This window comes from Coenobita brevimanus, chromosome 113 (genome assembly GCF_032717465.1).
Source record: "Coenobita brevimanus isolate Jiangsu-jjx chromosome 113, ASM3271746v2, whole genome shotgun sequence".
Taxonomy (NCBI): Eukaryota; Metazoa; Arthropoda; class Malacostraca; order Decapoda; family Coenobitidae; genus Coenobita; species Coenobita brevimanus.
This window is the reverse complement of record NC_137066.1, coordinates 429,349-454,918: the sequence shown is the minus strand read 5'-3', so window position 1 is coordinate 454,918 and position 25,570 is coordinate 429,349. Positions and strand designations below refer to the sequence as shown.

Sequence of the window (25,570 nt, the reverse complement as noted above, 5' to 3'; positions counted from 1 at the left end):
CCACGTGCATTCCTCAGCAGTGCCATCTCCACTGCTCTCGCTCTTGACTTTTCATTTTCATGCCACACCATAGTCTCACATACATATGTTAAAGTTGGCACTAACATTCCTTCATGTAAGCCATGTGCAGCGCAACACTCAAGCCTCTGTTTCTTATCAAGGCCTTCATTGCACCAGCCACTTTCCTTCCTTGTGTCACTCTATTTTCAACTTCTTTTGCACATTTTCCTCTCTTTTCTATCATTGTACCCAGGTATTTGAACTCTCTCACCAATTCCAGTCTCTCTCCATTCACTGTAACATTGCACTGGGAGTCACCTTCTCTCTCAATAACCATCACTTAACTCTTTTCTACATTTACTTTCAAGGCACAACACCCACAGACATCAGCAAAACTCTGCACTAGCCCACCAAGTTCTTGTCCGGTACTTGCAAGCAGTACTGCATCATCAGCATACAACAAATCTGAGATATTCCATCCATCACCATTCATTACCAACGCCATCCCTCTCTCCATTACTCAAGTTTTTACTTCTCTCATCACCCCATCCATATATATATTGAACAACCATGGGGACATCACACAACCTTGTCGCACGCCCACACCGATCGTGAACCATTCACTTAGATACCCATTAACCCTTACACATGTGTCACTACCATCATAAAAACTCTTGACGGCACCTAGTAGCTTACCATCTACAGTACACTGTACACGCGCAAAACCTTCCACAATCCTTCTCTGTCTACTTTGTCATGCTTTTTCCATAAATGCCATAAACACCTCATATAAGGGATTAAGGCGTCTGACAATAGATGGATAGATAGATAGACCTTACAATCTTTCTCACAAGCCTTCTCTGCTGTCAGTCTCACTGCAAATATTTGATCCACACATCCTCTGCCACTCCTAAAACCACCCTCTTCATCACTCACTAGGACTTCTGATATCTCTCTTACTTTCTCTATAATAATTCTTCCATATACCTTCCCTACCACACTCAATAAACTTATGCCACAATAATTCTTGCACTCACTTCGCTCACCTTTATTTTTGTACAGGGGTACAATCACAGCCTTCTTCCACTCTGCTGACACAGTTTCACTCATCCAAGCCTTCTTACATATCTCCAACAAGCAATTCATTCCACTCTCTCCACTACCTGTAATCATCTCTGCATACACCTCACCAACCCCAGCTGCTTTCCCATTTTTCAGCCACTTAAACAGCAATCTTCACCAGTGCGAGTGCCACGTCTCCTGGCACTGCATTCCTTCTCTGCACACCCCCAAAACCAATCATGTTTACAGCTGCTCTGCTCTCTCTGTTCCCATTCATCAGGCTTTCAAAATATTCGTTCCATCTGGTCCTTACTTCATCCCCATGGGTTAACCCGTGGATTGTGCAATTATCTTTTTTATCCCATCCCAGGGTGCACAAAAAAATGAAGGGAAATTTTTTTTGTTTTATTTGTTTATTATAAACTTGAAGATAAATATCCAGTGCATCATCTCATGAAAAAAAAAAAAAAAATTATATCCCTCTCTCCATTTTGCGTTGGGCCATGCGTAAGTTTACGAAGGGTAGTGAAAAAAAGAAAAAAAAATTTGTTTATTATAAACTTGAAGATAAACATCCAGGGCATCATCTGGTGAAAAGAAAAAAAATCTCTCTTTCTCTGTGTTCGCGTAGTGCCATGCTTAAGTCCGCGTAGGGGTCGAGCTGTTTACAGTGATGCACAGCCTGAGCCCCACCTTTGTCACCCAAGTTGAATTCTTCCAAGTCCTGAGCTGAGACGACAGAACAGGCCTCATAACAGTCATCCGAGGTGGAGGGTTCTTGCTGCTGTGGAAGTGCCTGCTGGTTGACTTGAAGAAACTGAGTGATGAGCTGCTGTTGACGGCACTGACTCTGGTATTAAACATGTCCGTGTATGTCCTAACTCAACAGGTATTAAACATGTCCGTGTATGCCCAAACTCCATTGGTATTAAACATGTCCGTGTATGTCCTAACTCCATGAGCATTAAACATGTCCGCATAATTCCTAACCCCACTCTGAATGATGGCCACACAATGGTCTCCTCGTTCTTGATTAGGGTCCATGTTGGTGATGGCGTGGGTCAGCTTCTCAACCATCTCCACCTCTTCCTTTCAGCTTTGTGTCAGTGGCTTTCCTGGTGGCCCTTCATCTTGTATATACCGTACCACTGCTCTTGCTCCAAATGCTCTGCTTCTTCCGGCTATGTATGATGGGAGGTGAGGTGAGGGGGATAGCCAATCACGGCCAGCCGGGCACGTGATGTCACTACGCGAGAATGAACTGCGGAACTTTAAAATAAGCTCCACTGCTTGAGTTTTGTCACAGAGAAGGTGTCTGCATAACTTCAAAACCACATTATTAAGGTTTTAATGTATCCTAAGTTTGGGTAAAAAATGCCTACCAAAGTTTTATATATTGTGTATATTCATTCATTCATTCATTCATTGCCAGACGCCATGCATCCCAGACAGGGTGGCCAAGGGCTTAGAGTTAATTGTTTTACAGGGAGGGGCACTAATCCTTCACCAACCCCACTTGACACGTAGAGATGCCAACAGCATCTGGTGTTCCCAGGCGGTCACCCATCCAAGTACTAACCAGACCCAACGTTATACTGTTCAGAATATGACGGCAAAACTTTTCAGTAAAATGAGCAGTATTCAGGAGACTGATGACTGAAGTGAATTTATGTAGTACAGTACTGGGTAATTTGGGAAGCATAAAACCATAACATATTTTTGAGGGAAAGATATGGAGGAAAATTCAGTTCATCTAGAATTACCAAGCTAATTACAGTAACTGCCTTAGTGTTTTTAATCTGTCATTCATATTTAACCAGTGGATTGCAAAATTACCGTTTTTTATCCCATCCTGTGGTGCACAAAAAATCAAGATTTTTGTTTGTTTGTTTTTGTTTATTATAAACTTGAAGATAAACATGCCATCATCTGGTGAAAAGAAAAAAAATCTCTCTCTCTCCCTCTTTGCACAGCGCCACGCATAAGTTTGTGGAAGGATGGAGTAGTTAGCAGTGATGCACGGCCAGCACAGCCTGAGCTGTGGCTTGCAATGCGACGCTTCTCAGCCTGAGCTGTGGCTGGTAATCCATGGGTTAAAATCACTCCAGCAAAACAACCTCTCATTTAATGTGTGATTGTACTGATATGGTGACACTTGTCTGATATCAGGTTACTGCTTCTCAACTGTGGTGTGGAGCGTACTTAGGCGAGACATCTTCATTATCGTCATCGTCATAATTATCATTATCATCACCATAATCCTCATGAACACCACCATCATCATCATTAGTCATTGTCATCATCATCAACATCATTACCATCATCACCATTATTATCATCATCATCATGATCATCAGTACCATCATCACAATTGTCATCATCACTATCATCATCATGAACATTTACACCTTGTCTCTTCCTATGAACCCCCCAACATCATCATCACCATCACCACCACCACCACCACCATCAATCATCATCATCCTTACCATCTACAACTCATCTCTTCCTAGACACCCCCCCCCACCACAGGACATGGCCACAAGAAAACTAACTAAATTTATCAAAAATCTTTCTATTTCCGAAGACAGTACAGGTTGTGGATGAGTTAGAGGGAATGGCTGGCAGGGCGTACCATGCATGACTTTTCCCCTTGTTGAGGAAACCCAGACAAGATTTTGTTTTGTTTTTTATTTACCTATCTATTGCCAGACACCTTAATCCTGTAAGGGATGGCCACAAACAAATCGCCTCCATGTCGCCCTGTCCCCCGCCACTTCACTGCCCTCCTTTCAGCTCACCCCCCCCCCTCATATACCTCTCCATTCCATCCCTCCTCCCAACTCACATCCCCCTCTCTCATACACCTCTCCATTCCATCCCTCCTCTCAGCTCACACACCTCCCTCTCTCATATACCTCTCCACTCCATCTCTCCTCCCAGCACACACACCCCTCTCTCATACACCTCTCCATTCCATCCCTCCTCCCAGCACACACCCCTCTCTCATATACCTCTCCACTCCATCTCTCCTCTCAGCACACACACCTCTCTCTCTCATATACCTCTCCATTCCATCCCTCCTCCCAGCTCACACACCCCCCTTCTCATATACCTCTCCACTCCATTCCTCCTCCCAGCACACACCCTCTCTCATATACCTCTCCACTCCATCCCTCCTCCCAGCACACACCCCTCTCTCATATACCTCTCCATTCCATCTCTACTCCCAGCTCACATCCCCCCCCCTCTCATATACCTCTCCACTCCATTCCTCCTCCCAGCACACACACCCCTCTCTCATATACCTCTCCACTCCATCCCTCCTCCCAGCACACACCCCTCTCATACACCTCTCCACTCCATCCCTCCTCCCAGCACACACACCCCTCTCTCATATACCTCTCCACTCCATCCCTCCTCCCAGCACACACCCCTCTCTCATATACCTCTCCACTCCATCCCTCCTCCCAGCACACACCCCTCTCTCATATACCTCTCCACTCCATCCCTCCTCCCAGCACACACACCCCTCTCTCATATACCTCTCCACTCCATCCCTCCTCCCAGCACACACCCCTCTCTCATATACCTCTCCACTCCATCCCTCCTCCCAGCACACACCCCTCTCTCATATACCTCTCCACTCCATCTCTCCTCCCAGCACACACCCCTCTCTCATATACCTCTCCATTCCATCCCTCCTCCCAGCACACACCCCTCTCTCATATACCTCTCCACTCCATCCCTCCTCCCAGCACACACCCTCTCTCATATACCTCTCCACTCCATCCCTCCTCCCAGCACACACATCCCTCTCTCATATACCTCTCCACTCCATCCCTCCTCCCAGCACACACCCCTCTCTCATATACCTCTCCACTCCATCCCTCCATCTCATCCTTTTGTATCACTGAAATACTTACCAAACATTTATAAAAACCACTACAAAAGTATATAATTCTTTCTACCTGCCATGGAAGATGTTTGAAGATTATTTATACATAGTGATGAGTTAAAGACACCTTAGTTTTTATTATTTTTGGCCATTGGGGCATATTTTGGTCTGTTAATGCTATGGTGGGTGGGAGAGAGAGGCTAACAACCATAACATTATCCAAACACTGCATTGTCTACTGTCTAGCCACTCACTAAACATACACACACACACACACACACACACACACACACACTTCATGCCACAACCAAACATGGAATATATTTGGAACTGGGTTGGATTCTGGAAGGCACGCCACGGGGTATAGTCAACGCCTTCGGAAAGACATGATGCAGCCGATGAGTTTATCCAGGGACAGACATGGAGGGAGAGAAACGTTGGTGAAGTTTAGACCCTCACTATTAAATTGCAGAAAAAAATGACATAAGAAACACTACAAGACTGTTTCCATTTGTATAAAAAAAAAAAAGACTGACAGTTCTGATTAGTAAAATAAATAAAATAAAACTACAGGACTGGCTGTTTTGATTAGTTGAAAAAAAAAAATATTGATTATTAAAAAACTACAAGACTGACTTTTGATTACTTAAAAAAAAAAACTAGAAGACTAACTATTTTGGTTAGTAAAAAAAATATATATATATAAGATTGACTGTTTTATTAACCACAAAAAACTACAAGACTGTTTTGATTAGTAAGAAAAAAAAAAATACAAGTCTGTTTTGATTAGTAAGAAAAAAAAAAACAAGACTGACTATTCTGATTAGTAAAAAAACAACAACTATAACACACTAGCTGTTAGGATTAGTTATATTTGACTATCCTGATGTACTGATATGTAGAATTTATGAACGAATATCCTAAATTTCCTATGAATTATTGCCTCTGACTTGTTGATACACAAAATTTCTCAATATTTATGCCCCGAGATTAACTGTAAAATATTAACAGCGTGAGACCTTGCTTAACATGGGCCCACATATACCAAAATTCTGATATAAGTCACCCCTTACCCCTACCAGGTTACTTTTGTAATATCGTACAGCCTCACTATAATGGACTAAATGGGGGAAACCTGATCCAATAAGGCCAAAAATCCATTATATCTGATGTCCCCCCCCCCTCCTCCTGGTGGGATTTCAAGTACATGCTTCAAAATAAATTAACACTCTTCTGGGACATCATTTGTTGGCCAACCAATTCCGGGCTGATGGCAGTGCGTAATTTTGGGGGGCAATTTTTCACGGCTCAAATACGTGGCACAAGTGAGTGAACACAGGCAACACAGCTTCACCTTGTAGGAAACTCACCCCCGGCCCAGAAACAGGGTACGAAGCTTAGGCAAGGCTGGCCAGGGAAAGTGTTAATCTATCTATCTATCTATCTATAGCCCGACGCCCTAATCCCGCAAAGGGTGGCCGCAGACAAAACGCCTCCAAGTCGCTCTGTCACCCACCATTTGACTACCCTCCCCCCAACTCACCCCCCCCTCCCTCATATACCTCTCAACTCCATCCCTCCACCTCATCCTCGGTCTACCTCTTCCTCTCCCTCCCTCCAGTAGCTTATTCTAGTACAGTAATCCCTTTAAGACCCGGACAACCGAAGTCCCAGATGTTGCTTGGGCCCTATTATGTCGGATCTTGGAGGGATTACTGTATTAATAATGAAAACTATACCCATTTGACGCTAACCTGGCCCATAATTTCGCCCTTCTGCAGTTTGTTTCACATCTCTGTTAGAGTTAAAAGGGCAGAACACACACACACTACAGTACATTGCCACCCACTGCGCCCAATTTGGCACCGTTTGTTATGGATGACAGAAGTCCCGTGCCTGCGCAGAGTCCGTTAAATCCAATATCTTGTCTATTGGCTTAACATTAAATCATGGTTTTACTGTATATCAAACCAAGGTCTGGTACAGGGAGCGCTTCCGTCCACGTATCAGATAAATTAATTAAAGTACTGAAGCCACACCGGGCATTTCCTCTTTGTTTCATTAGTGTCTAGTGAAATGAAGGCCAAAATTAGTTCTGTATTAATTACTGATCTATTATATGACAGGGAACATTGAAGGAAGGATTGTGAGAGGAAGACCAAAGGAAGACCTGGGATGAGGTCATAGAGCATGACCTCAGGTATGTGGGCCTGAAGAGGGAGGCTGCTAGATATCGAGCAGCATGGGGAGTCGCCATTAGGTGACCAAGGCCAATGCATGCAGACATGCTGAAGCCTTTGTCAATGAAACGAAGAAGGAACCAAAGGCCTGAAGTATGCAAGGTTATTCCCACCAAGAAAAAAATAAATAAATAACAGACTGTCAAATATCAAAGAATTTGTCAGAAAATGGCAGTTTTTCTAGTTTCATATGGACTTGACAGGAAAAACAAAATACAGCAGCGGTGGTGGTGGTGGTGGTGGTGGTGGCAACAGCAGCAGCAAGTTCATCTCGACATGAACCTAGTCGACTAGAAGCTAAAGTTACCCATCTCCTGCAATCTACCATCATCCTTTCAGGGGATAGAAAGAAAACTGAAGGATGTTTTTATATGTGGGCAGTGGAGCAGCAAAGTTATATCAGTGCCATCACATGAAGGCATCTCTCTAGAACAAATAATAAAACCAGAGTGGAGAGGTATATGAGTGAGGGGTGTGTGAGCTGGGGGTAGGGTAGCGAAACGGCGGGGGACAGGGCAACATGTAGGCGATTTGTTTGTGGCCACCCCTTACATGATTAAGGCATCTGGCAATAGATAGATGGACAGAACAATAATACGACACCCACAATGCTGGATCTGTGTTAGATATGAAGAAACAGTGGAGCATCACCTCAGGCTGCCCAGAACTGGCAAAGACTATGTACATCCATTAGCACAACAAGGCAGCAGCATACAGTACCTACACCGGAAGACCCACAGGAGCTATAACATCAAGACAGCTAAAAAAACATCACAAACATCAACCAGCAGCAGTCACTGAGAACGATGATGTCACCATTCCCTGGGACACACCAATCCACACAGACAGAGAGAGATAAAAGCCAACACGCCTAACATCATCAACAACAAGAAGAGGGAGAAGAGATACATGCTGACAGGTGCGGCAATTCCATCTGAAACAAACACTTCTGTGAAAAGGACAGAGAAGCTGACCAAAGTACAAAGACCTAGAGACTGAAACAGGCAGGATGTGGGGCGTGAAGACCAAACTGAAACAGGCAGGATGTGGGGCGTGAAGACCAAACTGAAACAGGCAGGATGTGGGGTGTGAAGACCAAACTGAAACAGGCAGGATGTGGGGCGTGAAGACCAAACTGAAACAGGCAGGATGTGGGGTGTGAAGACCAAACTGAAACAGGCAGGATGTGGGGCGTGAAGACCAAACTGAAACAGGCAGGATGTGGGGTGTGAAGACCAAACTGAAACAGGCAGGATGTGGGGCGTGAAGACCAAACTGAAACAGGCAGGATGTGGGGCGTGAAGACCAAACTGAAACAGGCAGGATGTGGGGTGTGACGACTGAACCAACACCAGTGGTCGTTGAGGTACTAAGGCTTGTGAAGAACAGCCTGGGGAAGTACACCAACTACATTGCTGGCAACATCAACATAGTGCAAAAGACAGCCTTGCTCGGAACAGCACACATGTATATTGAGGAAAGTGATGTCAGTGATATCTGATCTAAAGTGCCTCAGGTCCATAGTTTGGAAATAAAACGCAAAGCAGGAAGGAAAATGAAAAATAAAAATACAGTAATCACTCTAATATCCGGACGCCCAATAACCGAACATCCCCACTAACCGAACCTTATCGTCCTGGGATCAAACATTCCCAAAATGGTCCGAAAATCCAAAAAAAATGGAAAAAAAATCGATTTTTTGCCGTCCGTAATTTGAACTTGCCACACGCGCCGCGTGAGAGCATTGTTTTGGTTCGTCATTCCTCCGACGTCCGATAGAGCGCCGCTGCATCCTCCCCACTTCCCGCCTGTCTCTCACCGCGACAAGACCTGCGCTGTTCGCCATGACTTCTGTGTGTTAGTGACTAAGTTCAGTGCAAGACTTCAGGAAGAGTGTAGTGCAAGTGCTTCAGGAAATCGTTCTTACTGTCAGAGTCCGAGAGGAGGCGGTTATTCATCGAGGTGGCCAGGGACTTGCTGTAAGTAGCCAGAATGTTTCATGTTGTACTATTTTCCATACTATATTTACCAGAATGTTTCATATTGTATTTTTTCCCATACTATACTTACCAGAAAGTGTCATACTGTACTTCTTTCCATACTAAACTTACCTCATGCATGTGCAGTAGGAATGTGTTTTTTAGAGTTCGGTTAGGTTCGGTTAGGTTAGGTTCGGTTAGAGTCCATAAGTACCAGAATGTTTATTAATGTATGAACATACTTCTAAACCCACATTTTATGTTTCTATTGCATTTATTTCAGTCATTTATGTGCCTTATTGGTGTGATTTGGGTGTTAAATAGGTGCTATGCATGTCCGGAGGGAGTTGTATAGGTGTTTCTCTGTGTTAGGGTCCGTAAGTACAAGTCCATAAGCTGGGGCCCAATATCCGGACGAAACCAATATCCGAACCTACCGATGGCTCTATTGATCCGGATATTGGAGGGGTTACTGTACTGCAATAATAATGCCCAGACAAAGTTGCGTCCATGGTGCCACCTCTCCATGCCTTCCCTCGTGCTACACAGGCATCTGACAGCGCTCATAACTGGAATGTCACTCAGCCATATTGCACAACTTCTGCCTATCAGAATTCTTTCATTCCCCGAACTGCATCTCTTAGGAACTCGTTTCTCCAGACTGGTTTCCCCCAGACTCCAACCTACGGCTGTTCCAGTCCAACTGTTACAGATATTTTATGAATGGAGGATGCCTGTAATCTGGTGCATGGACTACCTTTTTTTTTTATTCATTTGTTTTTCCTTCCTCTGTTCTGTTACTAAAAAAATAAAATAAAATAAAATAAAATAAATAATAAATACTGTACATAAAAATGGGAGTCAATTATAAAGATTTAAATGTACATAACACAAAATTTTCCATACCTCATCTGTGCACTATACAGATATGTTGGGAAGCTTGGTGGATGTAAGAGAGGTTGGTGAAGGCTTCCTGGTGGCTGACTGATATTTATCCATCAATTCCGTGTACATCCGCCGCAGTGTTGCCACCTCCTCCTTCAGTCCATTGACTATTTGATTCTTCTCATCTACAATCCTCTGAAGTTGAAAGAGAGGGAAAAAGTTACAAGAAAACGCTGAAAGAGGGAGAGTTACACAGAAAAGTTGAGACAGAGAGAGGTACAAGGAGTTATAAAGAGAGAGAGTTACAAGGAGTTATAAAGAGAGAGAGTTACAAGGAGTTACAAAGAAAGAGTGAGTTACAAAAGGTTACAAAGAAAAGCTGTCATCTCGAAGGCCTTGCAGTCCACACCAAGGAGCTACTTTACACTCACTTGGGAATGCATATCCAACTGGCAGTCATTTTAGTGTGAGCAAAACCCTATCAAGGTTAATTTACCCTGCTGTACTGTACTGCTATTAAGATCATCCATGGGGAGTCTGTTCCAGGTGGGGCAGATCTTGTACGTGAAAAGTTTTGACAAATACTAGTTTTAAATCTTGTCCATTCCATCTTCTAACCATGGCTGTGTGTTGAGTTTGTCCTGAGACTAAATAATTTTCTGTGATCAAGACTGTCAGAGCCATTCAGTTTTTTAAACACTTCAATGAACTGACCTCTGAGTCTATGCATTACTAGTGAAAACAGTGCCACAGCCATCATGCAATCCTGATAACTCAGTCTCCTGATGGACAGAATAGGTTTTGTAACTCTTGCCTGAACTCTATTAAGCCCATCTATGTCTTTCCTCAGTGTAGGTGACCAGAACTGCACAGTGTTCTCCAGAAGTGACGGTATTAATGAGTTAAAGAGTGTAAGAACAAGCTCTTTATTCCTATAACGGACTCTGTATGTAGCCTGGCAGTTGCTGGGCCTTAGTCTCTACTTCACTGCACTGTTTGGAAAATTTTAGGTCACTACCGATCAAAACACCAGGCACATCTGAGCTTGGTTTTCCAAACCATGCATCATTGAAGCTCTCCAAGAAAGTGAATAGTCTGACACAGGCTTTGCATGGCCAATATGTACTACCTTGCATTTCTCCAAGTTACATAGCATTTGCCTTGTCCCACACCATTCTCCTAACCTACACATGTCTGCCTAGACTCTTTCAACCCTTTTTCAACCCCCTGCAAGACTGCTCACATCTGCTCTAAGTTTGATGTCATCTGCAAACTCTGAGGGCACACTTAACACACCAATATCTGTGTCAATGGCTGGTGAATGAAATATCAGGTGAAAGTTAGTCACTCAGTAAAACACTCTACATGGCAGAGAAAATGAATGCAGTTTCCTTCATAATCCATACCGTCTTAACACTAATTGGTGTTCATAATTATAAACAATTTCAAAAAGAGACCGTTTGTATTTAGGGATCAATGAATGCTATATCTAACTGCTATTATTCAAAAACTCACCCCTAAGATGAAAAAAATAAAGAGAGAGAGAGAGAGAGAATAAACTAACCTCCAGCTGGTGTCCCACTTGGCTGAATGAGGTCGGGTCTAAGTTGGCAGCAGAGAGAACTTCGGAAAGAACGGCGTCTTTTTTCTCAAGATGATCGGATACCTGGAAAGAAAAAAAAATCTTTGTTATACGTCAGGTACTGTATATATTCTGCTACTGCTTTGTTATTATTATTATTATTATTATTATCATTATGATATTATTGTACTCTACTACTACCACTACTACTACTGCCACTACTACTACTACTGCTAATACTACTACTAATGCTACAACTACTATTACTACTACTACTATTATTATTATTATTTTTTTTAAATCTTCATCTCATGCACTATTACAATACAGATAATTCATCAACATAACCTCATTATTATTATTATTATTATTCACTTATTTCTCTACCTTCATCACCTCACACACCTTCATATCACAACAGAGATAATCCTTTAACATAAGCTCAACAAAAGAAGCCTGGGAGGGCCTGGTTTAAGTGGCTGTTTTCCTGCTGTCCACTGAGTTTATGTCAAGATGTGTCAGGGGTAAAAAGAACAGGAGTCTTCATCATCCTGACCCCTTGCTCACCAAAGGATATGATGTGTGTGTGTGTGTGTGTGTGTGTGTGTGTGTGTGTGTGTGTGTGTGTGTGTGTGTGTGTGTGTGTGTGTGTGTGTGTGTGTGTGTGTGTGTGTTCTTACCTAATTGTAACTTTACAGGAATGAGTCAAGCTCGTACTGTCCCGTGTCTTAAACCATATTTATCGTACATATCCTTAAATTTGTGAATTGTTTTGGCACACACTATTTCATTCGGTGTGTGTGTGTGTGTGTGTGTGTGTGTGTGTGTGTGTGTGTGAGAGAGAGAGAGACAGAGAGAGAGAGAAATAGATATACTGTACAAATATATATAGAGAGAGACAGACAGTTAAACACATAGATAGACAGTTAGACAGACAGACACATATAATCCAAGGTAAGGGCCACATACGCTACCTGGTTCAGCCTCTTCTCCAGCACAATATTCCTCAGTTCGCTACGCTGCTGCACCTCCCCCACCACCGCCACAAAATGGTCGTACAGTTCCTTACGCTCACACTCTATCTGCAGAACACAACACAACATCACTACGGCACACAGAGAGACAGGTTAAATATAATACAAGAGACCATAGATTCTAAATTATGTCTATCTATCTATATCCAGAAGCCACAAAAGGTCGTACAGATCCTTGCGCTCACTACCTGCAGAACACAAAACATCACTATGGCACACAGAAAGACACCCTAGGGCAGGATGAGGAGTGACACATCCAGCCCAAGTTTGCCCAATCCAATGGGCCACACTTCCATTCACTCATCAAGCCCCTGGAATCATGGCTCTATCTCATAAGCCAAAACCATTCAACCACGTTCTGTAGCTTCACATAAACGTAAACGACTGAGTCAATCTGGATGTTGCCACGTTATAAAAGGGGTACGAAATCCCTGATCATGCACTTCTCCTCACAACATTCATCCAGCCAGCTCGATCTCCTGTCAGTCCCCTAGCTTTACCGACTTCCATACCTCTCTTCCTCACACACTCATGCACCAAATCTCTCTTGTCAGTTCCCTAGCCTCACCGACTTCCAAACCTCTCTTCCTCACACACTCATCCACCATATCCCTCCACCTTCTCCTTGGCCTACCTCGCCTCCTCCCTCCTTCAAATTTGTTCAGATATACCTTGTTCACCACTCTATTGTTATCCATTCTCTCCACATGACCATACCATCTCAGTACACTTTCTTCAGTTCTGGTGTCCACAGACTTCCTCACTCCACATCGTTCACAAATCATTATTTCGTATCCTATCCACCCTCCTACTCCTTGGCATACCACAGACAAAAAAACAAAATGAATATTCAAACAGCATCCTATTCCAAGGGTTAATTTAAATCCACACAACACTGTACTTGAAATGAAGGTAAACTATCTATCTATGTATTGCCAGATGCCTTAATCCCGTAACAGGTGGCCACAAACAAATCACCTCCATGTCGCCCTGTCCAATCCCATTTCCCTGCCCTGCTCCCAGCTCACACCCTCCCTCTCTCATATACCTCTCCACTCCATCCCTCCATCTCATCCTTGGCCTCCCCCTCCCTCTGCCCCCCTCCACCTCACTCACATACACTCTCCTCATCAGTCTCTCACTCTCCATCCTCTCCACATGGCCAAAGGATGAAGGTAAACATTCAGAAAAAATAACTCACTGTTTCTGCTTTCTGCTTCAACACTTCCAGCTCCCACTGCAAAGCTTCCTTCTCACTTTTAAGCACTTTCACTTGAGCTTGACTGGTCTGAAGAATGGATTTGTATTAGTAAAATATATAATACACAAACAATACAGTAAATCATTATTATTATTATCTTTATTGCTAATCCTCATCATCACCATCATCATCATCGTTATCGTCGTTGTCATTACCATCATCATCATCATCATCGTCGTAATTGTCATTTTATCATTACTATCAATCATCATCAGCATCATCACCATCATCATCATTGTTGTCATGTTATCATTATTATTATCATCATCATCATCATCATCATCATTATCGTCGTTGTCATGTTATCATTATTACCAATCATCGTCATCACCATCATCATCGTCATTGCCATCATCATCATCATTGTTATGTTATCATTACTATCAATCATCATCATCATCATCGTCGTTGTGTTATCATTACAGGTGCTATCAATCATCATCATCAACACCATCATCATCGTCACTGTCATCATCATCATCATCATCATCATTGTCATGTTATCATTACTATTAATCATCATCATCATCATCATCATCATTGTCATGTTATCATTACTATTAATCATCATCATCATCATCATCATCATTGTCATGTTATCATTACTATTAATCATCATCATCATCATCGTCGTTGTGTTATCATTACAGGTGCTATCAATCATCATCATCAACACCATCATCATCGTCATTGTCATCATCATCATCATCATCATCATCATTGTCATGTTATCATTACTATTAATCATCATCATCATCATCATCATCATTGTCATGTTATCATTACTATTAATCATCATCATCATCATCGTCGTTGTGTTATCATTACAGGTGCTATCAATCATCATCATCAACACCATCATCATCGTCACTGTCATCATCATCATCATCATCATCATCATCATCATCATTGTCATGTTATCATTACTATTAATCATCATCATCATCATCATCATCATCATTGTCATGTTATCATTACTATTAATCATCATCATCATCATCGTCGTTGTGTTATCATTACAGGTGCTATCAATCATCATCATCAACACCATCATCATCATCATTGTCATCATCATCATCATCATCATCATCATTGTTATGTTATCATTACTATTAATCATCATCATCATCATCATCATTGTCATGTTATCATTACTATTAATCATCATCATCATCATTGTCATGTTATCATTACTATTAATCATCATCATCATCATCATTGTCATGTTATCATTACTATTAATCATCATCATCATCATCATCATCATTGTCATGTTATCATTACTATTAATCATCATCATCATCATCATCATCATTGTCATGTTATCATTACTATTAATCATCATCATCATCATCGTCGTTGTGTTATCATTACAGGTGCTATCAATCATCATCATCAACACCATCATCATCGTCATTGTCATCATCATCATTGTCATGTTATCATTACTATTAATCATCATCATCATCATCATCATTGTCATGTTATCATTACTATTAATCATCATCATCATCATCGTCGTTGTGTTATCATTACAGGTGCTATCAATCATCATCATCAACACCATCATCATCGTCATTGTCATCATCATCATCATCATCATCATCATCATCATCATTGTCATGTTATCATTACTATTAATCATCATCATCATCATCATCATCATTGTCATGTTATCATTACTATTAATCATCATCATCATCATCGTCGTTGTGTTATCATTACAGGTGCTATCAATCATCATCATCAACACCATCATCATCGTCATTGTCATCATAATCATCATCATCATCATCATTGTCATGTTATCATTACTATTAATCATCATCATCATCATTGTCATGTTATCATTACTATTAATCATCATCATCATCATTGTCATGTTTTCATTACTATTAATCATCATCATCATCATCGTCGTTGTGTTATCATTACAGGTGCTATCAATCATCATCGTCATCATCATCATCATCGTCGCTGTGTTATCATTACAGGTGCTATCAATCATCATCGTCATCATCATCATCATCGTCGTTGTGTTATCATTACAGGTGCTATCAATCATCATCATCATCATCATCATCGTCATTGTGTTATCATTACAGGTGCTATCAATCATCATCATCATCATCATCATCGTCGTTGTGTTATCATTACAGGTGCTATCAATCATCATCATCATCATCGTCGTTGTGTTATCATTACAGGTGCTATCAATCATCATCATCATCATCATCGTCATTGTCGTGTTATCATTGTTATCAACCATCATCACCATCATTATTGTCGTTGTCATGTTATTATTATCGATCATCGTCATCACCATATTCAGCATCATCATCGTCGCTGTCATCGTCATCATTGTTGTTGTCATCATTGTCATCATCAGCCCGAATGTAAACACAATATTTATCGATGTAACAGTTATCACCAATGCATGAAATAGATATTGGTATCTATTTAAACCATCCATCCATCATCCAATCCTGTGTTGCCCAATGAGGAGCGTAGGAGCCCGGGGCTAGGCTAGTTGGTCCTGACATTTAAGATGAGAGTGACCAGCCTCACTCATCCCTGAGTGGCATTATGTGAGCAAAAAACCCCAACCACCCCTTGGATATAAACCTTCACCGGCTCAATCCGACTGGAGCGCCTTAATTACCCACTAAACCATCAGCTGCCATAATTTGGTTATATGGTTACCACCCAGCATAGTAAATGGTTTCCTGGTGTACAGGAAACCATTTGGCTTGTCACTCAGTGTAGAGTCACCCACAGGCAGAAGGAAGAGGAAAGAATGAAGGAAAGAAAGACAGAAGAGGGAGCGTAAAGTCATCCAGAGGCAGAAGAATGAGGAAAGAATCAAGGAAAGGAAGACAGAAGAGGATGGAAGGAAAGAAGGATGGAGGAGAGGAAAAGGCAAACACGTGACAGCAGCAGTATATCGAGTGGATAAAATAAAATAAGAACAAAAGGACCCCATCCACTCCCAGACCATACCATGTAGCTCTCCTTGTGCCGCTGGGACCTTTGGATAGAGCGCTGCGAGTCGGCCAATTTCTTCCTCAAACTGGCCACCTCCTCCTCCAGCCTGGCCCGCCCCGTCACCGCCGCACCCATCTCCTGCTCTAGCTTCCTCTCTCGCTCCTTTTGATCACCAAGCTCAGACTGTGAGAGAAAGACAAATGTTTCTCTCTCCCTCTCTCTCTATCTGCTCCTTTTGATTGCCCAGCTCAGACTGTTCAATAACGACACCAAAGAATTAAATCAACAAACCATCCCCTCCTTTACCTTCAGTTCCGCGATCAGCTTCAAGTTCGTGGCCGTTATATCTGTGTAGTATTTCTTCATCTCGTCTCCATCCTTCCACCTCATCCTCAGTCTCCCCCTCCCTCCAGCTGACACACACACTCTCCTTGTTAGTCTCACTCTCCATCCTTCCATCTCATCCTCAGTCTCTCCCTACCTCTCCCCCCTCACTTGCAGCCTCAAACACACTCTCCTGGTTAGTCTCTCATTCCCCAAAGAATAAAACAAAAACAAACCATCCCCTCCTTTACCTTCAGTTCCGCGATCAGCTTCAAGTTCGTGGCCGTTATATCTGTGTAGTATTTCTTCATCTCGTCGAAGGTCTTGTCGTGGTTGGCGATGATCGTGGACAAAAAATTATTCTTCTTCTCCTCCTGCGCCACCAGTTCGGTTTTGTGTTTGAGGTCGAGCTGGTTTTGCAAGGCCTTTATTCTCTTCTCCGATTTCGCCTCCATCTGCTGCGCCTCTGCTTCGAACTCCTGCCGTAATGCGTCCAGGGCTTTACTGTGGTCCTGGAAACAGATGGTTATAATTCACACACACCCTGGAAAAAGATGGTTATATCCTGGAAAAAGATGGTTATATCCTGGAAAAAGATGGTTATATCCTGGAAAAAGATGGTTATATCCTGGAAAAAGATGGTTATTCAGTCTCTTATCCCTGAGGCCACATTTTATGCCCTTGTCCCAGGTCTTTTTTGGTCTGCCTCTCACAACCCTACCCCTGACATTTGCACTTTTCATAGGACAAAAATCTTTGCCATGTTAGGGTGAAAAACTACAGGATTTCTGACCACCCAACACTACCTACCAGTCTCATGTTGGCAATGATGGCGAGGTAGTTTGTCTCGGTGTCCCTGAGTTGGCTGCGAAGGTCCTCCCGCTGCTGAGCCACTTGACCCTCCTCCGCCAGGCAGTCCTTGTGTAGGCTGAGCAGCGCCTCCTCACTCTCCACCTGTACCACGCAAAAATAAGTTTATTCATTCATCCAATCCTACATTCCCCCATGAGAAGCGTAGGAGCCCGGGGCTAGGCAAGCTGGTCCTGACATTTAAGATGAGAGTGACCAGCCTCACTCATCCCTGAGTGGTATTATGTGAGCAATAAACCCCAACCACCCCTTGGATATAAACCTTCACCGGCTCCATCCGACTGGAGCGCCGTAATAACACATCCATATACCCTTCCTTATAGTTTTAGCTTCACCCTTTCAGTCTGGCGATGTGCTTCGTTGATATATTGCTTGGCATCTCTGGATGATTTTATTCAGGTCTGGGGAGACTGATTATAGCAATGTGGTAAATGAAAGACCTTTATGCTTTGAAAAAGTGGATGAACCATTTGAAAATTTTCTCCAGTCACTTCTCATTTATGTGTTTGACTGTGCTATTATCACCAACTCATAAAGCATAAGGCTGATCCAACATGCAAAGTAAAAAGTCCTTCAAACTGTTTACCTTAGGAGGAAGTGCAAACTGAGGTTATGCGCAATGTGATACCACCAATCACCTACATAGAGATACCTAATACTTTCTTGATTGAGCACACAGTATACTCGTACATAACCTCACTCATTTTAAGGTCTCATCAAAACTGAAAGCTGAATAAAACTGGAGATAACATGAATAAAATAAAAAATGCATCATAAGACAGAAGGCGTTAATATTTCTCACCCCTGCGATGTCAAGAAAATGCTATCCTGCGTAAGAAACACATTCAAACTCTCTTTATTTTAAATTGACATAAAACTGCCATACCTCCACCTTGAATGCTGAGTTGTAAGAAGAGATTAACACGGTGCTATAAAAAAAATGTAGTGAAGCATTAGAGCCACATTCTTCCTTCAGCTACGGGAAATGTATAGTACACTATCATATCGTTTTATAAAGACTCCAACATTACTGCACGAGTCAACCTTGAACACCTAATGGCAACTCCCCACACTGCTTGATCTCTGGCAGCCACCCTATTCAGTCTCTTATCCTTGAGGTCATATTGACTTTGTCCCTGTCTTTTTCGGTCTGCCTCTCACAACCCTACCCCTGACATTCACATTTCTCACTTTCCACACCCAACTGTAACCCTCCATCCTCTCCACATGCTGGTCACAGTGTAATGAAAAGGATGTAGAGCTTCAGTACAATCACAGTCAGCCACCAAATTACGTTACACAAGCTACAAGACAATCAACATCTCCATCATGTTAGGCTGGATAAATTATAGTAACTCTTTATGTCAAATCATCACTCCACCCATCCATACTACCTAGGAAACTCAGCTTGAAGAATGAGGAGTTACTTGATGCTTTTCTTACTGGACAGAGAGAAAGACGTTGAAATACTATGTATCAAAATAATCAAAGAAAACACATCAGTAGAATGAAAAAAATAAAAATAACAAATCCTGTGAAAGCAATGGTTTTTTATTTGCCTCTCAAAAAGTCACTGCACTAAAAAAATTAAGGTTTGTGTGACTAAGAAAAGTGATGCAGTTTTTGTGGATGTCTGAGTGGATAAAACAAGTGTGTTGAGGTGTTATCGTTTGTTTCGCTGATCAAGGCTCCAACGTGCTTGCATCCATTGGCCTTGGTCACTTAACTGTGGCTCTCCATGCTGCTCGATCTCTGGCAGCCTCTCTATTCAGTCGTTTATCCCTGAGGTCACATTCAATGACCTCACCCAAGGTCTTTTTCAGTCTACCTCTTGCAATCCTACCCCTAACATTAAAACTTCTCACTTTCTGTACCCAACTGCCATCCTCCATCCTCCTCACATGTCCAAACCATCTCAATCTACCCCTCTTCATCACAACACCAATACACTCCAGTCCCAACCTTTCTCTCAACTTTTCCATCGTATACCTACCTCCACTCATTCAAAGATGATGATGATGACACTGATGATGATGAATATTGTAATGATAAGGCAGAAAACAATGATAATGATGACAACAATGAAGATGATCAATATTATAAAGATGATGACAATGACAATGACGAATATTATAAAGATGATGCAGAAACAATAACGATGACAACGACGATGATAATAACAACGACGTCAATAACAAGTGGGTTAATAACAGCCACACAAGGGCCACACCAACCTGCAGCTGAGCCAGTGTGTTCTCCTGTGTAAACATCAGGTGCTTCATTCTCTGCTGGTACACACTGATCTCCTGTTGGTGCTTCTCCTCTGCTTCCCCGATCTCAACATCTTTGTGTCTGGAATGAGGGTAGCTCTGTATTTTAACTATCTATCTATCTATCCATCTATCTATCTATCTATCCATCTATCTATCTATCCATCTATCTATTAGTGATTAAGAAAATAAAACTGTCCTGCCAATGAAATATATTACACAAACAGTACATCAAAAAAGCTGAAGGTGCTGAAATGAACCAAATTTCACAGTACAACAAATTATAGTTCAAAAAGACAGCACCTATATGTATTACTGTATGTTAAGGCAGCCATGTGTTTAGGTCTTCTGCTGCCAACACTCTCATACAGCAGTGAAGCCTGAACAGTGAGTGATATGGAGCTTTCTATCTATCTATTGCCAGGCACCTTAATCCCGTTAGGGGTGGCCACAAACAAATTGCCTCCACGTCGCCCTGTCCCCCGCCATTTCACAGCCCTGCTCCCAGCTCACACACCCCTCTCTCATATACCTCTCCACTCCATCCCTCCATCTCATCCTTGGCCTCCCCCTCCCTCTCCCCCCCTCCACCTCACTCACATACACTCTCCTCATTAGTCTCTTTCTAAATAGCAAATAATCTAAAAACAACTGCAGGCTTGGGGAGTATGGAGAGTGCAAGTAATACTGAAATTTATGGGTAGTATGGAAGAAAGGGCACTAGAGTGAGATGTCGAATTACTGTGAGGTACACTGAAAGCATTGATGAGAAATAGGGAGGTGAGTATGGAAGTTAAGAAGTCACTGCATGATGGTATTGTGATCCCTACCCTGACGTATGGAAGCGAGGCATGGACCTTGCAAGAAGGGAACAAGTCAAGAGTGAGAGCAGTGGAAATGAGTTACTTGAGAGGAGCATGTGGAGTGACGTGGAGGGACAGGTTGACGAATGAAGAAGTGAAGGAACGTTGTGGGGTAGATGTGGATGTGGTTGAAAAGATTAGGAGAAATACACTGAGGTGGTTTGGACATGTGGAGAGAATGGAGAATGAAAGACTGACTAAAAGGGTGTATGTAGGTGAGGTGGAGGGAGGGAGAGGGAGGGGTAGACCGAGGATGAGGTGGAGGGATGGAGTTGAGAGGTATATGAGAGAGGGGGGGGTGAGTTGGGGGGAGGGGAGTCAAATGGTGGGTGACAGAGTGACTTGGAGGCGTTTTGTCTGCGGCCACCCTTTGCGGGATTAGGGCGTCGGGCTATAGATAGATAGAGATAGATAGACAAAAAAATAATACACTGAGATGGTACATATATATTCAAAGAACGTGCATAAGGTGAGAAAGATGTATGTGAAAGTGAGAAAGAAGGTTATACTAACAGAGGCAGATCCTGTGTGGTATGAAGGAAGAGAGAGAAGTATCGTATCGGTGGGAGAGAAGGATAAGGATGAGGAGTGTGCATCCAGCCTCACTCACCTCAGTTCTTTACGCATGTTATCCAGGTTCTCCGCCGCCACCTGCCACAGCCGCTGCACTCGCTCAAGTTCACCCTGCACGTAGTTCCTCTCTTCTCTTTCTCTCTCAAGTTCATTACGAAGTCTGACAAAGACAATCAGGATTAGGATTAATAAGAACTACTACCACAACACTACAAGAAAAGTTATATCAAATATCTATCCATCTACAGCAAGACACCATAATCCCGTAAGGGGTTGCCATTTGACTTTTAGTTGTTTTATGGGGAGGGGCACTAACCCTCCACCAACCCACCTGCTGACAGGTAGGGAAAAATAAACGTGCCAAGCAAAATATAAACGTGTGAAGCACCACCACAATACATCATATTCTTCCCAGTGCAATATCTATCTATCTATCTATTGCCAGACGCCTCAATCCCGTTTGGGATTTCACTGCCCTGCTCCCAACTCACACACCCCTCTCTCATATACCTCTCCACCCCATCCCTCCATCTCATCCTCGGCCTCCCCCTCCCTCTTTCCCCCTCCACCTCACTCACATACACTCTCTTCATCAGTCTTTCACCCTCCATCCTCTCCACATGGCCAAACCACCTCAGTGTGTTCCTCATATCGCTTCCTATCACATCCACATCCACACCACAACGCTCCTTTATATCTGAACAGAGACAGAAGGAAAAAATGTAATACAATACTGTACCTAAGAGACACAATATCCTTTTACCCACTACTAAATGGCACAAGTACAATCCACAAAAAAGAAAAATAAATGAAAACAGCCACACATCCAGCCACTCATCACTGACACTTTCAAAATGCTGTACATGGATCCCACAGACAGAGGCTATAATAAACAATACTTCACCTATATTCAATTGCCCTCACAGCACCTGCCGCAATCAGCTGAGGTTTTCTCCACCATATGTATAAACTTCACTCTCATCTTAAATGTCAGGACCAACTTGCCTAGCCCTGGGTTCCTACGCTCCTCATGGGGCAACGTAGGATTGGATGATGGATGCATGGATATATATAAACTCTCACTCACATGCCGATGAGGAGCTTACACGTGCTTATGTTGTGCACCATGGGTAAAGCAGCAGTGGCATCCATCCAGGAGCCAAACCTTATATTTCCCTGCACCCTGCAATGGGGAAGGACCCTGGTCTGACCCTGGTGAGATGTTGTCTACCAAGAGGGGGCACTGAATCCTCACACAGTGTATGGACTGTACTATACGTGTAGGACGACCCCAAAGATGTACGGTAGTTGCTGACCATTTGTTGACGGGTCTGCTTGGCCATACAGACCAGGATTAAACAACAATAACAACTCATTCCATCACAAAGGCTGCCACTCCATCAAAACACAATACGTCTACATGCCCTTCTCACCCTGCCCTCCAAATGCCTCCCACACTTACAACCAGGTGTACACAAAGGGGCAGAGGCAAATCAATTCTCAACTTTACAAACTGTAGATAGACAGATAGATAGATAGATAGATAGATCTCCTACCGCACCTTATAACATGCCCCTCCAGCTGTTCTTTGGTCATGGTTGTTATGGGGATGCCGTCAATCAGCGTCTGCGCCCGTCCACTTCCCGTTTTCTTCGAGCCACGTTTCCCTTTACCCTTCTCTCCTTTCTTTTTGGGAGGCTGAAAAAAATATATATAAAATACATTAAATTACAGCTATAGTATTTTGCTATATACTTTTCTCCTTTCTTGAAGAATATGAACTGAATTGGTAAGGTCTTCCTGCTGCTTAAAGTGCACATTTACCACATAAAGTCCCTAGGTTGACGGGGAATTAACTGAAATTGTAAAAAGAATAATATAATGGTAAATAAGAAGTGCTATGAGCCTCTAAATGCAATGAGAAAATGAACCATGAGTGTTACGCTTCTCTTTCCTTCAATTTCTTCATTACCGACATGTTATGCATTATATTATTGTTCGTTATTTCATCTATATCACCATCTATCTCTACAATGTTTCTCCTAGTTACCATTTTCGGCTAATTTTGCAGGATCGGTTAGTAATTGGTCCCGACTTGGCTCCTGTTATAGTTGTTTATTTACACGCTACGGCGTAACCATGGCAACCGATGAGAATGTGACTACTGCCGCTAGAGGGACGCTTGGCGCGCTTTTTGAACTAGTTTGCCGTTTTTTTTCATTCTTCCCACCACCTAACTGTTTTATTAGCTCTGGAATTACCTGATATAAAAAAAATAATAATGATAGTGTTTACCTCCTAAAATGAGAGACGTTTTCCAAAAAAATGAAATTATTTGGATAAGAAAAAAAATCGTAGTGATGGGAGGGAACATGATTGGATACAGAATAATTTATATTCTATCACCCGTTTCCCCAGTGATATTTACCGAGACAGCAAAATTATGTAAGGATCTCATTATATTTGTTTATTTACACTCTCTCGTAACCATGGATACCTCAGTGGTTGTGGGTAACGCCAATAGAGGGACACTGCGCGCGCAGTTTGAACGGTCAATTCTTACCATTCGAGTATAAGGCTTTTATTTTATTCTTGTTACCAGACGATTTTTCCCAGCATAGGAGACCCCCTGACAGAATGCATGAAGGCTCTATCTAATGGTTCAAGTACGAAAAATCCATCCTAAGGCAAATCATGTAGGGAAATGGTACGAATGATAAGAGTCCCAGTTAATCAAGAGTATAGGACAAAAGTTTGCCAAATATTTCACCTCTTATACTTGTCACTTTCCTCTGCTGGCTGATATTCTTAAGCTGGGAGAGGCTTGGTATGTTTCTCTGCCTAATATTTCACCTCTTGTACTTGTCACTTTCCTCTGCTGGCTGATATTCTTAAGCTGGGAGAGGCTTGGTATGTTTCTCTGCCTAATATTTCACCTCTTGTACTTGTCACTTTCCCCTGCTGGCTGATATTGCTAAGCTGGGAGAGGCTTGGTATGTTTCTTTGGCCACAGATGCTTCTCTCTATCATGCACTAAGGATAAAGTGAAGGACATGCCGTAAATATATAAATAACGCACTGGAATTATAAACCAATTTTAGACCCAAATAATACACTCCTGGGCACCTATGCGTTACTCTCAGGCAAATTACATTTTTTTCTGTTTTAGCGTTAAGTGGAATGGAAGACTAAAATTGGGCCACCATGGTAGGGTTATTATTATTATTATTATTATTATTATTATTATTATTATTATTACTATTGTTCTTCTTATTATTATTATTATTATTTTTCTCCTTCTTCTTCTTCTTATCATCATTATTACTATTATTATCATTATTATTATTATTATTATTATTATTACTGTACAGACGTTTTACAAGGATATCTCCAAGATGCAGAAACAGGAACTATATCAAGACAGACGTGCGTTGTTCTCTGTTCTTGCTTATGTTTATGTATACCTGTGTGTGTGTGTGTGTGTGTGTGTGTGTGTGTGTGTGTGTGTGTGTGTGTGTGTGTGTGTGTGTGTGTGTGTGTGAATTCTTAAACCAAATCGATAACACTAAATAATGAGACCAAAGCTATTTCTGTGTGTGTGTGTATATGTGTGTGTGTGTGTGTGTGTGTGTGTGTGTGTGTGTGTGTGTGTGTGTGTGTGTGTGTGTGTGTGTGTGTGTGTGTGTGTGTGTGTGTGTGTGTGTTTTATGCAAGGAAGAAGAAGCCAAAGGCCAGGGGGGTGCA

General features: G+C 42.3%; 1 protein-coding gene across 1 annotated transcript; it reads right to left on the bottom strand.

Moving 5' to 3' along the window:
* Nucleotides 1-10,097: 10,097 nt before the first annotated feature.
* Nucleotides 10,098-23,804, bottom strand: LOC145418313 (dynein regulatory complex subunit 4-like). Its single transcript, XM_080286754.1, has 11 exons — nt 23,799-23,804; nt 23,388-23,524; nt 21,864-21,986; nt 20,355-20,472; nt 18,061-18,204; nt 17,502-17,762; nt 16,942-17,109; nt 13,882-13,968; nt 12,621-12,728; nt 11,629-11,730; nt 10,098-10,259 (listed from the first exon to the last, which is right to left on the bottom strand). The coding sequence occupies exons 1-11, from the start codon at nt 23,802-23,804 to the stop codon at nt 10,098-10,100; spliced, it is 1,416 nt and encodes a 471-aa protein (XP_080142880.1).
* Between the last annotated feature and the right edge of the window lie 1,766 nt (nt 23,805-25,570).

Bases quoted from the DNA above. Each gene is read 5' to 3' on its own strand.
- LOC145418313 (XM_080286754.1), bottom strand. The intron at 21,987-23,387 runs GTGCGGTAGGAG...TGTCTTTGTCAG, and splicing joins CTGGAGGGGCATGTTATAAG to ACTTCGTAATGAACTTGAGA. The intron at 20,473-21,863 runs GTGAGTGAGGCT...CCCTCATTCCAG, and splicing joins AACATGCGTAAAGAACTGAG to ACACAAAGATGTTGAGATCG.